Genomic DNA, 15,640 nt, shown 5'->3' with positions numbered 1-15,640 from the left:
GTTCTTTGTTTTTGCTTTACATGGAATGCATGGGCTTTAAGACCATAATTTCTTTGGTAAGGTTTCATCTGCATTGGGGTTCCGTCTTTCTTTGGCCTTATTTCTGCCTTTCTTTCTTAGTAAGACCTAATTTTTAGGCAAAAGCCTACAATACCAGCTGTGATTTGGAAATGATTTCTGATCTGTATTAATGCTTACTCTTTTTTTTCTCTAAATATTTTACTGTTACTTTTTAGAATATTTGGCAGAAAAGTCTTGATCGTTTTGAAATAATTATCTATGAGAAACAACATAATAGGCTAATAGTTACAAAGAATTGGCTAACAAAATGTTTAGCTTTGTTTTGTGATGGATAATTCTTTATAATTTTATAACCTATACAAGTAGATATATCAAATGAAATTATAGACAAAATAAGGTTACTAAAGGACAGATAAAATTTATAAATTAAAATTTGAGTCTCTAGTTGATTAAATACAAGTTTATACAATTTTTGATAAATTTTTTGAAAGGTTTTATATATTTATTTTTTTTTGGTAGGAATGGGTCGTGAAGTTGAGAATCTTATATTAGAAAATACACAACTGTTGGAAACCAAGTAAGTACATACAAAATTTTTTAAAAGAATTTATTTATTTATTTGACAGAAAGAGAGAGAGAGAGCACAGGCAGGGGCAAGGGGCAGAGCAGAGGGAGAAACAGGCTCCCCACTGAGCAGGACCCTGGGATCATGACCTGAGCCAAAGACAGACGACGCTTAACCCACTGAGCCACTTAGGCGCCCCAGTATATACAGAATTTTAATAAGGAACACAAGATACTGCATTTTCTCCTCTGAGTCAGCGACCCTTGTTCAGTTTAACGCAGCATGTGACTACAGTCTAGCTACCCTGTCTTGTTCCCCTTCTCTGTGTTTGGGTGTGCGCGCAACACACACAAGGAAATGGGCAATATGACCTGATTTCCCTGAGAGATAGGTTTTGTTGCTCTGTTTTTTGCAAAAATAGATTTTCATCGCTTTTCCACCCTGCAAGTATTCATGCCTTCCTAACCTTCTTGGATATGTCATGTGCTTTTTTTTGCTCCCTCCCCTAAGATGCCTGTTTTATTATCTTTTCTTCTGGGGTTTCTTTATTTCTACATAAATGTTTTGATCTATACCCAGCCCAGCTCCCCTCCTTAGTTGTCGGTTTTCAGGTATAATTTGTGGGGCCTTAGACCTCAAACATATTGGAGTCAAGTTTTGTGGGGCAGGTCCTGAGTCCTGTGGAAAAGCAGCCCAGCCCCCTTTGTTAATTTGTTGTGTCAGAGCAACTTTGGAACATCTGGGTATATCCAAACTAGAATGCAGTTATGAGGCACTATGCCCACCTGTACCCAAAAGAACTAGATCTTGTTTTTTTTTTTTTTCCAAGAACATTATATCAAAAAACAATGATGTACTATACCTTGGCTAATTGAATTTAAATTAAATTAAAAAAAAATTCCCCCCTCAGGTTCCCCCCCCAAGTTTAGACCTTTTTTGTCATCAATTATTAAAGGTAAATTCAAAGATAAATTTACTTTGTTGATTAGGTAATATTTTTTTCAGAGTTTAAGAACAGTACCCTTATGGATCCTATTTTGTAAAAGTTTAATCTTAGTTAATTGTGGTAATTTTTATTAGTTGGTGGTCTGCTTTGCTTTGCCTGTTTATTCTTTGGTAAGCGGGAAGAGTAAAAACTTGGATGGTTGTGTGTTTTTTTATCTTTATCTACAAACAACACCAGGTAGAAAGTTTAAAATATTCAGTTATTCAGTTGTGACTGTATGGTTACTTTCGTCTGTAAGAGAATAAGCTGAAAGACAGGGAGAGTATTCATTTGTAACGATATACGGGAAATCCGTGTTTCTTAGACATGCTTTGAATGTAGTGAAGAATGACTTGATAGCGAAGGTGGATGAGCTGACCTGCGAGAAGGACGTGCTGCAGGGGGAGCTGGAGGCGGTAAAGCAAGCCAAGCTGAAGCTGGAGGAGAAGAACAAGGAGCTGGAGGAGGAGCTTAGGAAGTAAGTTTTCTCTGTGGTGTTCTGAACCCGGCTGTCTTTGCCAGTGGGCCACCAAGGGTCACGGGTGTCCCCCCGAGGCCAGCCGTCGTCGCCGTCTCCAGTGGGCGAGGAGCACACGCTGCCGGGATCGGGAGGGGCCCCGAGTGCCTGGCGGTGGCTGTGCTGTAAGCGCGCCCCTCCGCTTGCCCAGCCTTGTCACTGTCACTTTTTGTGGCTGTCACCATGTGAAAAAAGTTAGTAGAACCATTCTAAAATTTGCTAATAAGGAAATTAGGAACATTCTTTTCCTTCACCCAGCTTTCTTTAATACTTGTTCTTTTCTGAGAACAGTGCTGCGCTAATGTTCCCTACGTGAAGGCAGCTAAATACTCTGGAAAGAGAAGAATAATCATTTAGTGTTGATTCAAATTTTTGACCTACTCTTTCATTCCTTGAGAAGACGAACGCAGCTCGAATAACATGTTCTTTTTTCCCCCACCAGAGCTCGCGCAGAAGCCGAAGATGCACGGCAAAAAGCAAAAGATGATGATGATGTAGGTTTATGATTTCACGTTTTTTTCTTACCACATTTGGTTTTTAAGAAAATCTTGCTAATTGAGCTTTGGATATAGCATTATAAAAAGTCAGAAGATCTCTTTGTGGCCGTGAGTAGGATAGCTCATGCTCTACATTTTACCCAGAGGCTGAGCTTTCTCGCTAAATGTGGTGTCCTCTTTTTTTTTTTTTCCTGTGACCCTGTGCTGTGACCTTATTTGCATGTTCAAGCTTCAGGACCAGCTGAAACATTTTGGGTTTTATTACTGTTTGTTTTGTCTCAGATTTTGACTTAGAAATATGAAAGCTTAAGTATAAAAGTTGTTTAATAGTATTAAACATAAAAACCATGAATTCTAGAACTTTAGTAGTAGGCAGTCAGCTTATATTGTTTTCAATGTATGGAAATACAAAAGACTAAAATGAGTTTTTGCCAATATAATTATCATCGTATTAACTCTGTTGGTAGCTAGATTATCATTCCTGTAACAGGTGTTTGCTGGTCAAGCATCAGACTTGAGATATGTGGGTGCCGTGTACAAAATGATTATTTAATGCCCCTGTAATCTTGCTCTTTTTTTAATGTGTAATACTTGGTAAATACCAAAAATATATGTAACATATGTAAGTTAGAAACATAACAAATTAACGTAATGAACCCACCACCTAACCTAAGAACTAGAACATTATCAAACATTGAAGCTACCCTATGCCCCTCCCCTCCGGAGAGACCACTATCCTATATTTATCATTTTCTTCCCTTTCAAAAAAATGATTTTATCGGGGCATCTGCTTGGCTCAGTTGGTAGAACATGTGACTCTTGATCTTGGAGTTGTGGTGAGTTCAAGCCCCATGTTGGGTGTAGAGCTCACTTAAAGTTTTTTTAAAAAATAATTTTATCATATCACACATATATGCATCCCTACAAAATATGGTTTAATTTTCATTGTTTTTTATTTCATACTTAGAGATTTACTTCTATCTAGCATCATGTTTGAGATTCACCTACGTTGTAGTGTAGTGCTGGGAAGTTATTCATGTTCACTGCTTATAATATCCCATTGTACGACTGTATTACAGTTTATGTATTTGTTTTCCTATTAATGGATATTTAGGTTATTTTCAGCTTTTTACTACCACAAACAATGCTGTTGTTAGGAACATTATGGCGCAAGTCTCCTGGTTCTTCCAGGGCTTATACCTAGGAGTGTCGTTGCTGTGCTGCAGACTCAGAGTCCTTGAATCCTCCGTTGTATGACTTTGTTTAAAAGAGAGGCGAAGTTCGCACCTGGAGGGAGGACAAAGGAGGAGGTCCCCGAGGGCGAAATTCAGCCTCTTTCTTACTGTCCCACCCTTCAGCAAAACAGAAGCCCTGCAGTTAAACCAGTCTTCCTCCCCAGAAGAGCATTTAGGAATTACCGTAGAAAGAAGTTGATTTGAGCATGCTTCTTTGGGTCTTACTGCACTCATATCCTTTACTCTCCCTAAGAATTCTAGTTAATACACTTGTCTCCAGCTTGTGGTATTTCTGTTGGCGTTTTAATGACTCTTAGAATTGGGTGCCTTGGTCCCTAGCCAATATATGTAGGTGATGGGTAGTTTGAGATAAGTGAACCCCTTTCGGAACTAACTTGTAACAAATTTCTGAATAATTAGCATTTGTTATAGAACATCAAGTTAAAATAATGTTGTTAGAGGAACATTTCCAGGCAAGCATGTTAAATCTATATAGATTAACTTTGTTAATCTTTCTTGGTTTTAGTTCAGAATCTATACCGTTCGTTGTATTTCCTTTATAGTATGTTCAAATATCTGTATTTCTATTCAGAAATTAAATTGTTTACCTCTTTTCAGTCATAAGCAATTACTAAAATCTCTTTATTGATTTTATTTTTATATAAGGTTATTTTTCTTTAAATGATCCAGTAGATTACAAATTAAGAAATGTTCCAAAGCTTTAAGATTTTGCTTAAGTTTAACATAACACCAAAAACAGATACAGGCTCTCAGAGTGATCTGCAGTTTTCTTTTTGTTATAGAGTGATATTCCCACAGCTCAGAGGAAGCGGTTTACTAGAGTAGAAATGGCCCGTGTTCTAATGGAGAGAAACCAATATAAAGAGAGATTGATGGAGCTTCAGGAAGCTGTTCGATGGACAGAGATGATTCGGTTCGTATGAGAAGTGCCTCTTGCTGCTCTTCCAGTATTGTTTCCTAGGTTTGAATATTCCTTCACTTAGAACTGGAGTCCAGCCTTGGGGATCCAAACCTCTTACACTGTTTACTAGGAGATATTTTCTAAAGTAACACTAGGAATTAGGGACAGAATGTGATCAAAATGAGTGCCTTTTGGGTAAAGTGCCCTTAGAGAATGTTCCCATGACCTCTAAAAGGTAATTGTTATTACTTAGGAATGATGGTCATTTTTCAAAATATAGAAATTGACACTACTTTTACAGTAATGTCAGGGAAAGATACAAATTTCACGTGCCACCCAGAAAACTAAGTCATTTTTACTCCATGTCTTTCTGTAAAATACTCTTGTCCAATTTCCCCCCTCCTTTCTGGCTATTCATGCAAAATGTACCTTCCATTGACATCTTTGTTGATCTGATCTTAGCTCTCACCTAATGCTGCCACCTAACGGCCATATTTTCAGTAACAGTGTTCCTTTAATTTAGGAAGAGCTCATGAAAAGTTTGTAAACTAGTTGCCCCCTAATTTGCCCATATTTTTGAGTTTGGATTCCTGTGTCAGATTTACCAATAACAGTACATATACACTGACACATTGCTGTAAAGTTTATGAACATATTTTTTAACCTCCAACTTTTACTTCTTTGTGATTACATTATTTATTCAATAGTTTATATGTCCTTTACCAGTGTCATACTAGAACAGAAGACTTTTGTATAGCATATTTATAATTTGCTAAACTTGTAATTGCTGCTAGGAAGGAAGGAGATCAGTATTCTAATTGTCATTAATTTGTCAAAGAAACTAATATACTAAGAAGTTTGTCCTTAACTCAAACATTTAATGGATATTACATAAATAATAAATATTTTAAAAATTAAGGTAGGGGTGCCTGGGTGGCTCAGACTCGTGACTTCGGCTTGGGTCATGATTGCGAGGTCATGAGATTGGGCTGTGTCGTCAGGCTCTGCTCAGCCCGGAGTCAGCTGGAGATCCTTTCTCTCCCCATCACCCCCACCCCCTCAAATAAATAACTAAATCTTTTTTAAAAATTGAGGTATAAGAGAGGGTCACTTTTTCTTTCTTTTCTTTTTTCTTTTTTAAGATTTATTTTTTTTTTTTTTAAGATTTTCTTTATTTATTCGACAGAGATAGAGACAGCCAGCGAGAGAGGGAACACAAGCAGGGGGAGTGGGAGAGGAAGAAGCAGGCTCATAGCAGAAGAGCCTGATGTGGGGCTCGATCCCAGAACTCCAGGATCACGCCCTGAGCCGAAGGCAGACGCTTAACCGCTGTGCCACCCAGGCGCCCCTAAGATTTATTTTAGAGAGAGAACACAAATGGGAGGGACAGAGAGAGAGGGAGAGAGAATCTCAGGCAGACTCCACATCCAGCATGGAGCCCAACGTGGGGCTCGATCCCACGACACTGAGATCACGACTTGAGCCATAACCAAGGGTCAGATGCCCAACAGACTATGCTACCCAGACTCCTTTGACAGGCTCCACTTTTCATTGATGATTTTAATTTTAGCAGCCACATCGTAGTCCAAGGTGAAAAGAAGTGGTGTCTCATTTTTAACTTTTCCGTTGAATTAAAAGACGTTTTCAATTTGGTCCTTTAAAAAAGAATGTGAAAAGTGAGCTCTGATAGAGCAGAATCCTTACCACCTTACTAAATTAGTTTGGAGTGCCTTATTTTCTGAAATTTTCTTGAACTACCTATCAATCCAGTTTATCCCCTTCTCTGATCATCTTGTCAGTAATGGGAAAGTATTAGTCCTCTGAAAAATGACCCATCAGAACAGTAAGTCTATCTTGTGAGAGCTGGAGCATGAGCACGATAGAGACCTTTATGTAAAGATAAGGATTCACGAGACATTATTTGGACAAAAGGGAGAATTGGAGGATATCTCTTCAATAAATTTTTTTTTTACATACTTGCATTCAGGCATGTTGGCTCTCCGTTCAGCACAGATAACAACCTTGTCTCTGTCAGTGGCGTGCACTCTTCGATGGAGGGATGATGTTTTATTTATCTTAGTTGTATTAGCCTTTACAGGCTGACTGACACATGATAGGTCAAAGCAACTATTTACTGAATTTAATTGTTGATTCTCTTTTGTGTATCCTGTGAACTTCTTGGGTCCCCTGTTCATCAGAAAGCTAAAATACCTCTGATAAAACATTTTTTCTTTCTTTGTTTTTCTTTTTAAATATAGTGCATCAAGAGAAAATCCAGCCATGCAGGAAAAAAAAAGGTCAAGCATTTGGCAGTTGTAAGTATCTAAAAACACATAAAGACATCAGAGAGCACTTTGAGACAAGATTACAGTCAAAATTTATTTCCAAGAATGATTTCGTGTCTCCTTTCTTTTTAAAATTTGGAGTATGTGGCTAAATTGAACTTTTTCTTTTTGATATGTAGCGTGCCAGCTCGGTAAGGCTATTCTTGAGGACAAACATATGCTGTCGTAAGCTGCATCCTGTTGGTTATGCACTCGCTGGAATCTCCTGCTAGATTAAATAAAAATTATGGGGAATTATTCATAGAGTTGATAATTACCTGGATCCTCAGTAAATAAGTTATATGGATTCGCTGGTTGTGTGATTGTAAGGAACTTTACAAAGTAAAGCTTAGAAATTTAGTGTCTTGTAGGTTTGAGTAGTGTGTGTATTTGTGTGTTTCAGATTTGAATTATGTTCATGCCGGAAGAACTGTGCATTTACTACACTTAAAACTTACCCTTTTTGGTGAATCTGCTATGAAATAGAAATGTTAATTCTTTTAAGTGAATGTGAAGGTAGATATATAAATTGAGCTTAATAAGAAAATGTATAAGATGTATGTTAAAATGATGATATGTGGTCCAGTACTTTCTTACTACTTTTAGAACTGGCAAACTAAGCTTCTTTTCAAACCATGCAGCTATAACCTTGCTGTTTAACAACTACTTACCAAGCAAAAGCTAGGACCCATCTTATTTCTTCATTACAGGAAGTTCCCTGTACTTAAGAGTTTCTTCCTTTCATTATGTGAATTGCTAATTAAAGTGCGAGGGTCTGCAATTCTAAGCAATAGTGTCTCTTTCCTGAATGTCTGAGTTTGGCTATGAGTTATTGCTAAAGCTGCAGTCTAGGACTACAAAAAATCTTTCTGCCAGTTTCTAACTCATTGCCTTGTAAAAGCACTCCAGAATTTATGGAAAGTTATGGATTGTTTTTCGTAGTGCATGTAATAACACTCGCGCATGTGTGCTCTCTCCCTTGCACTCTCTCGCTCTCACTTTTTTTCTTTTTAGTTTCAGCCGACTTTTCAGCTCCTCAAGTAATACTACTAAGAAGCCTGAGCCACCTGTTAATTTGAAATACAATGCACCCACCTCTCATGTTACTCCTTCCGTCAAGAAAAGAAGCAGCACCTTGTCTCAGCTCCCTGGGGATAAGTCCAAAGCCTTTGATTTCCTTAGCGAAGAGTAAGTATTTTGCAGACTAGTGGTTATGCTCTAAATAAGTTAATAGTTCAGAGTATTCTTGCCCCTTATCAGATCAGCTGTAAGGTTCACATAAATCTATAAAGAAGCCATTTCTGTAACGTGGCTGCCTACCTTTAAGTAAATTACTTGTAGTCAATACCATTTATGAAAATTGCATTTCACAGGTTTCATAAACAGAAGGAGTTGTTTTAAAATGTCTTTGTTGCTGGTCAACAACGCTGATAAATATAAGTAAAATGTTAAAGGCCTATATAAGCCTTTATCCTAAGTGAACATTTCCTTTAGTGTCAGAAGAAGTTGATTTTCCCTCCTGACTCTGCTGCTCATTAACTACATGAAATTGGACAGGCTAACCTCTTAGCCCATTTCTCTGCCTGTAAATTGAGTATGATAACCTGTCTCAGAGGCACTAGGGTGAAATTACCTAGGGTTTGTAAAGTGTCTGACACACAGATTTGTTAACTATGACATACTCAGCAAGCCAGTTTGCATTTTTGTCTTCTGAAACAAAGCAGTGGGGTACAGAAATTAACCTTTATTATCTTTGTAAGAAGATATTGACTTATTGATCTTTAGTGCCTTCTGGCACATTCCCTGGCATGAGAAAATTCTCAGTAAATATTTGTTGAATGACGAAAAAAGGGAGGAACTAAAAATATTTAAGAATTTTTCCCTTTCATATGGCCAAAATATGAAACCTGGTGGAAATTTGATGGCTGATGATTCAACATAATAAAATAAGCTGCTTGCTAATCTGTTGAAGTTTGAACACTGTACCCACTGTACAACTTTAAAAGGCCATCTTTAGGATAACACTTCTTAGAAAGGCAGAACTCTGAAGTCAACTGAAATTGCATAATTTTTTTGTTGTCATTTTTGCTGTCTTAGTGGGAAAGGGGAGATACACTGTTGTTATAGTCCCTTAATTAAAAAGGGAGATTTTTTTTTGCCTTTTAGAACTGAAGCTAGTTTAGCTTCACGCAGAGAGCAGAAGAGAGAACAGTATCGGCAGGTAAAGGCACACGTTCAGAAGGAAGATGGTAGAGTGCAGGCTTTTGGCTGGAGTCTGCCTCAAAAGTACAAACAGGTAAGATGTGAACATGGTAAGAGCATCTAGTGGGAAGTGCTGGGGGAGAGGAGTATGCCTGGGCATGAAGAGTTGAAATACCTGTCTCAAACCTGCTCATTTCAAGTTCATGGACTTGGCACACACTTAGAGAAGGGTTGAGGGTAGTGGTTCTCAGGCTATTTTCTAGAGCCCCCAGAGCTCAAAAGAAATGCCTGAGTCTGGGAGGAGGCCGAGGGGTCAACAGGAAGTTTACCAAGTGCACGGACTTGAGGTAAACTGTTGGTTTGTTTTTTGTTTTTTTGTTTTGAGGTATAATTGACATACAACATTATATTAGTTTCAGGTACACAACATAATGATTTGGTATTTTTATATGTTGTGAAATGACTACCACAATAAGTGTAGTTAACATTATCACCAAACATGGTTACAGATTTTTTTCTTATAGTGAGAACTTTAAAGATTTACTCACTTCGCAACTTTAAAGGTGCAATACAGTATTATTAATTAGAGTTGCCAGGCTGTACATTACATCCCCATGACTTATTTTATAACTGAAAGTTTGTACCTTTTGACCTCCTTTACGAACCACTTCACCTATTTCTCACCCCTGCCTCTAGCAGCCACCAGTTTATTCTCTGTGTTTATGGACTTTGTATGTTTGTTTAAGATCTCACATATAAGTGAGATTGTACGGTATTTGTTTTTCTCTGTCTCAGTTTACTTCACTTAGCATAACGCCCTCAAGTTCCATCCATGTTGTCACAGATGGAAAGCTCCTGTTCTTTTTTATGGTTGAGTAATACTCTGTTGTATTTATATACCACATTTCCCTTACTCGTTCATTTATTGATGGACACTTTCCATGTTTTGGCTAGTGTAAGTAATACTACAGTGAACATAGAGGTGCATATATCTTTTCAATTTAATGTTTTTGTTTTCTCCAGATAAATACCCAGAAGTGAAATTGCTGGATCGTATGGTAGTTCTATTTTTAATTTTTTTTTTTTTAAAGTCATCTCTATGCCCAAAGTAGGGCTTGAACTCCTGGCCCCAAGATCAAGAATCGCATGCTGTACTGACTAAATGGGCCAGGCACCCCTATTTTGATTTTTTAGGAGCCTCCATACTGTTTTCCATAGTGGCTGTACCAATTTATATTCCCACTATCGGTACATGAGGGTTTCCTTTTCTCCACATCCTTGCCTCTTGTCTTTCTGATAATAGCAATTCAGACAGGTGTGAGATGGTATCTCGTTGTGGTTTTGATTTGCATTTCCCTGATGATTAGTGATGTTGATTATCTTTTCATGTACCTGTTGGCTGTCTGTATCATCTTTGGAAAAATGTTCATTCAGATCTTCTGCCCATTTTTTAATCTGTTTTTGCTAGTGAGTTGCATGTGTATCCTACTCTATTTTAATATTTGAAGTTTCGTTTTGTTTTAATCTCCTTTTCTAGATTTATGTATGTCAGAGAGAGGAATAGAGGGAGAACATGTGCAGGGCAAGCAGGGGAGAGGGATAGAGGGAGAGGGAGACAAGCAGACTCCCCACTTAGGGGACCAGGACCATGAGATCATGACCTGAGCTGAAATCCAGAGTCGGCCTGTTAACTGAGCCACCCAGGTGCCCAAAAAACCAACCTCTGTTTTTTAGAATATTTAAGAAACCGTTGTCATGTAACCCTTCAAACTCTTGACTTAAACCTCAGTTCAGGTTTACAGGAACTTTACTTAAGTAGTCTGCTTCCATATTCCCTATCCCTAAAAGACTCACATACACACACACACACACACACACACACACACACTAACATGTACGTGAAGTGTATCTCTTTTGAGCTCCCATAGTATCTTTTTTATTTTTTCTAACTGCCACTTGACTTTCTGCTTATTTTTCAAATAAGAATAAAAGAATTAGCTTGGACGTGATTTCAAAGAGGAAGTATGTACCAGCAGTGTTTGCCCATGGCTCATTGGTTCTGTGAGTTCGCTTTTGATGAGGCTTACCAGTGTGTCTTTTTCTCTCCCCTCCCTAATTATTAGGTAACCAATGGCCAAGGGGAAAATAAGATGAAGAATCTACCTGTGCCCGTCTATCTCAGACCTCTAGATGAAAAAGATACATCAATGAAGGTAAATTAATTTTGAAGTTAAAGGAAATATTTCTTAAACTCTGGGTGGATATTCTTTCTAAACCAGAAAGGTTTAAATTCTGCTCCTGTGGGTGAGGTTATTTGTTTATTTTGTAATTTTAAACTGGGATACTTTGAATATTAAAGACCTGTATTCATGGGTTACCTGTCTGACTTAGTACAATGTGCAACTCTTAATCTCAGGGTCCTGAGTTCGAGCTCCACATTGGTGATAAAGTTTACTTGAAAGAAAGGAACAAACAAAAAGACCTATATTCATGATCATTAGATTTTTAAAGAAATGTGAAAAGTTCTAAACATTTTTAGAGAGAAAATGACTTAATGTCCCCCCCCCCCCTTTTTTTAACCTAAAAAGCTGTGGTGTGCTGTTGGAGTTAATTTATCAGGTGGGAAGACCAGAGATGGTGGTTCTGTTGTTGGAGCAAGTGTATTTTACAAGGACGTGGCTGGTTTGGATACGGAGGGCAGTAAACAGCGAAGTGCGTCGCAGAGTAGCTTAGACAAGTTAGACCAGGAACTTAAGGTAAGTGTGTGCGCTAATGTTTGGCCTCCTGGTTTTAGCTTTACATCGGGCCAACTGCTAATTGGGATTATTATGCCCTTGCTTACTCCTCACGCTCTCTCTTTTTTACATCCATTTTACTGAGGTATATTTTACGTATGATAAGGTATATATACTTGAAATGGGTACAGTTCAAAGAGTTTTGACAAATGTATGTACCTGTTTAAGAACCATCAAAATCAAGATAGAGAACATTTTTTATCACTGATCTGCTTTAACTGCTGTTTTTTAGTCTACTAATTAATATTCAAAGGTGGTTTTATTTTTAACCTTTTCAAATAATCTGAAAATAAACACAAAATAGTATTGCCCTTTACGTTATAGCACAGCCTTATGAGTATATACACTTACATATCATTTTAAACATTCATTTTCTGGGGCGCCTGGGTGGCGCAGTCGTTAAGTGTCTGCCTTCGGCTCAGGGCGTGATCCCAGCGTTCTGGGATCGAGCCCCACGTCAGGCTCCTCCGCTATGAGCCTGCTTCTTCCTCTCCCACACCCCCTGCTTGTGTTCCCTCTCTCGCTGGCTGTCTCTCTCTCTGTCAAATAAATAAATAAAATCTTTAAAAAAAAATAAACATTCATTTTCTGATTTTGTATATGTAGGAGCAGCAGAAGGAGTTAAAAAATCAAGAAGAATTATCCAGTCTAGTCTGGATCTGTACCAGCACTCATTCAGCTACAAAAGTTATCATTATTGATGCTGTTCAACCAGGCAACATCCTAGACAGTTTCACTGTTTGCAACTCTCATGTTCTGTGCATAGCAAGTGTACCAGGTAAGAGGAAGCCACGTCCCTCTCTTCCTACCGCCTACACCTTTTTACTGGGAGGAACTGGCTTGTTTACTGGAGGTACAGTTATGTACCACTCTCATGGAGTTTATGTTCCGGTTGTGGAAGACCAAAAATAAACAGGAAACAGATGACTAAGTAAGATTTTCAAGTATTGTGAAGAAAATAAAACAATGCTAATATGAGAAGATGCCTGGTGGACAGAGAGCAAGGGGCTATTTGGATTGATTAGTAAGAGAAGGCTTCTAAAGTTCTGGATTGAATATTACATGATGTTAAAACATTGGTTTAAAAAGAGGGTTCGTGATATGTCTACATGATGGAATATTATTTAATCATAAAAAGGAATGAAATTCTGTTACATGCTATAACATAGATTAATTTTGGAAGCATGCTAAGCAAAATAACCCAGACACACAAGGACACATGTTGTATGATTCCATTTATATGATCGATCTAGACTAGGCAGATACCATGAATACAGAGGTAGATTAGAGATTAACAGGGATGGGGGAGGGGTATTAGAAAAAGGTTTATCTTGTTTTTCAGGAGCAAGAGAAACAGACTACCCTGCAGGAGAAGAGCTTTCAGAATCTGGCCAGGTAGACAAAGCGTCTTTATGTGGCAGCATGACCAGCAATAGCTCAGCGGAGACAGACAGCCTGTTGGGGGGCATCACAGTGGTTGGTTGTTCTACAGAAGGTGTGACAGCAGCTGCCACTTCCCCTAGTGCCAACGGTGCTTCTCCAGTGATGGAAAAACCACCAGGTATCACTCTCCTCCCTCCATGTCATCAGTATAGAGTCAGAGCTTATCCCAGGTGCCTCATTACGGACTCCTACTCAGTTTAGATCTTGAAGTAATGAGGATGAAAGAGCTTGAAAGAAGACACTGTAATACTGTAATGCCTATTAAATCAAGAATTCTGTATTTTGTGGTATAGTGTGGAGGAGAGTAGGGTAGGTGGAGCGGAATTCTACAGTGGTGGTTTGTGTGGGGAAAAAGCTCAAACTCAGAATAGTTAGCATGTTTTATTTATTTTGTAGAAAAGGAAGCAGAAAATAGTGAGGTTGATGAAAATGTTCCAACAGCAGAAGAAGCAACTGAAGCCACCGAAGGCAATGCAGGGTCAGCTGAAGACACCGTGGACATCTCCCAGCCTGGCGTGTACACAGAGCACGTCTTTACAGATCCTCTGGGAGTTCAAATCCCAGAAGACCTCTCGCCAGTGTATCAGTCAAGGTATGCGCGTGGGTCAGGACTTAGGAAACCAGAAAAGTGCTCACATAAAAAGAACCAGAATCATCTCAAGCAGCCATGGCATTCCCACTATGTCTCCATTTCTCTCTCCTTCCACTGCATCTGCTCTGGATCCCGCCCCCGCCGACACAAAAACGAAAAAAAACACAAAAATCCTTGCCTATAAGTACAGTAGTCAAAACCTTCCTGGTCATTTTCTCCTCTGATAGGATTTGTATTTTCATTTCCATTCAAGCTGTAACTGTGCCATTTTCCTCCCAAGCCCTCCTCTCACTCCAGCCCTATTTAGCTGTGAAATTCGCAGTTTAGATTTCCCATGTGGGCTTGGGTGACTTTTTGAATTTTGTTTTCTGGCAAATAGCTCTTCCTTTAAAGCAATGGGTAATCTAGGCCCATTTAATGAATTATTTATTTTCTGCCTTCTCTAGGCCTTTATAGAAAGCTGATGGGGATCTATCCAAATATGATTCTTTTTTTATAATTTAATATTCCTCCTCTTCGTTTATAGAGTGATAAGTGTCTATTAACATTTGTTAATTTAAAGTCATCTTCGGCGCCTGGGTGGCTTAGTCGTTAAGTGTCTGCCTTCAGCTCAGGTCATGATCCCAGGGTCCTGGGATTGAGACCCAAATCGGGCTCCCTGCTCAGTGGGGAGCCTGCTTCTCTACTCCCTCTGCCTGCTGCTCCGCCTGCTTATTCTCTCTCTCTCTCTCTCTCTCTCTCTGTGTCAAATAAATAAACAAAATCTTAAAAAAAAAAAAAAAAAGAAGAAAATCATCTTTTTAGAAATAGCAGGTTTGTCTGTTTTGAATTTGATAGCCCACTTATTTTTTTCTAAAAATGTTCTGACAATCCAAAAGAAAGAAGGTCTTAGGAAAGAATATGAGTGTGTTTTAGCTTAATAATTTATTTTAGAAAATTCTTTTTTTTTCTTTAAGATTTTTATTTATTTGAGAGAGGGAGAGAAAGAGCATGAACTGAGGGAGAGGCAGATGGAGAGAGAGAGGCAAACTCCCCACTGATCAGGGAGCCTGATGCGGGGCTTGTACCCAGGACCCTGGGATCATGACCTGAGCCAAAGGCAGACTCTTTAAAGATTTTATTTATTTGACAGAGACAGCCAGCGAGAGAGGGAACACAAGCAGGGGGAGTGGGAGAGGAAGAAGCAGGCTCCTAGCAGAGGAGCCTGATGTGGGGATCGATCCCAGAATGCTGGGATCACGCCCTGAGCCGAAGGCAGACGCTTAACGACTGTGCCACCCAGGCGTCCCAACAAAGGCGGACTCTTTTTTTTTTTTTTTTTTTTAAGATTTTATTTATTTATTCGACAGAGATAGAGACAGCCAGCGAGAGAGGGAACACAAGCAGGGGGAGTGGGAGAGGAAGAAGCAGGCTCATAGCGGAGAAGCCTGATGTGGGGCTCGATCCCATGACGCCGGGATCACGCCCTGAGCCGAAGGCAGACGCTTAACCGCTGTGCCACCCAGGCGCCCCCCAACAAAGGCGGACTCTTAACCTACTGAA

General features: G+C 38.9%; 1 protein-coding gene across 9 annotated transcripts in view; it reads left to right on the top strand.

Moving 5' to 3' along the window:
- The window catches only part of SPAG9 (sperm associated antigen 9), a 135,903-nt gene that overhangs the window by 97,300 nt on the left and 22,963 nt on the right, over nucleotides 1–15,640 (top strand). For 7 of the 9 annotated variants that reach the window (XM_057318292.1, XM_048224073.2, XM_026513168.4 and 4 more), the window contains 12 exons: nucleotides 541–598; nucleotides 1,897–2,049; nucleotides 2,531–2,582; nucleotides 4,624–4,754; nucleotides 7,001–7,057; nucleotides 8,081–8,254; nucleotides 9,233–9,362; nucleotides 11,392–11,481; nucleotides 11,857–12,024; nucleotides 12,670–12,841; nucleotides 13,406–13,624; nucleotides 13,903–14,098. In XM_057318292.1, coding sequence (XP_057174275.1) covers nucleotides 541–598; nucleotides 1,897–2,049; nucleotides 2,531–2,582; nucleotides 4,624–4,754; nucleotides 7,001–7,057; nucleotides 8,081–8,254; nucleotides 9,233–9,362; nucleotides 11,392–11,481; nucleotides 11,857–12,024; nucleotides 12,670–12,841; nucleotides 13,406–13,624; nucleotides 13,903–14,098 — 1,600 coding nt within the window. The remainder of the gene's footprint in view (nucleotides 1–540; nucleotides 599–1,896; nucleotides 2,050–2,530; nucleotides 2,583–4,623; nucleotides 4,755–7,000; nucleotides 7,058–8,080; nucleotides 8,255–9,232; nucleotides 9,363–11,391; nucleotides 11,482–11,856; nucleotides 12,025–12,669; nucleotides 12,842–13,405; nucleotides 13,625–13,902; nucleotides 14,099–15,640) is intronic. The other 2 variants (XM_048224077.2, XM_048224074.2) reach the window with 1 other exon arrangement.

Source organism: Ursus arctos, unplaced genomic scaffold (assembly GCF_023065955.2).
Source record: "Ursus arctos isolate Adak ecotype North America unplaced genomic scaffold, UrsArc2.0 scaffold_24, whole genome shotgun sequence".
Classification (NCBI taxonomy): domain Eukaryota; kingdom Metazoa; phylum Chordata; class Mammalia; order Carnivora; family Ursidae; genus Ursus; species Ursus arctos.
The sequence above is the reverse complement of the archived record's forward strand: the minus strand, read 5'-3'. Positions and strand labels throughout refer to the sequence as shown.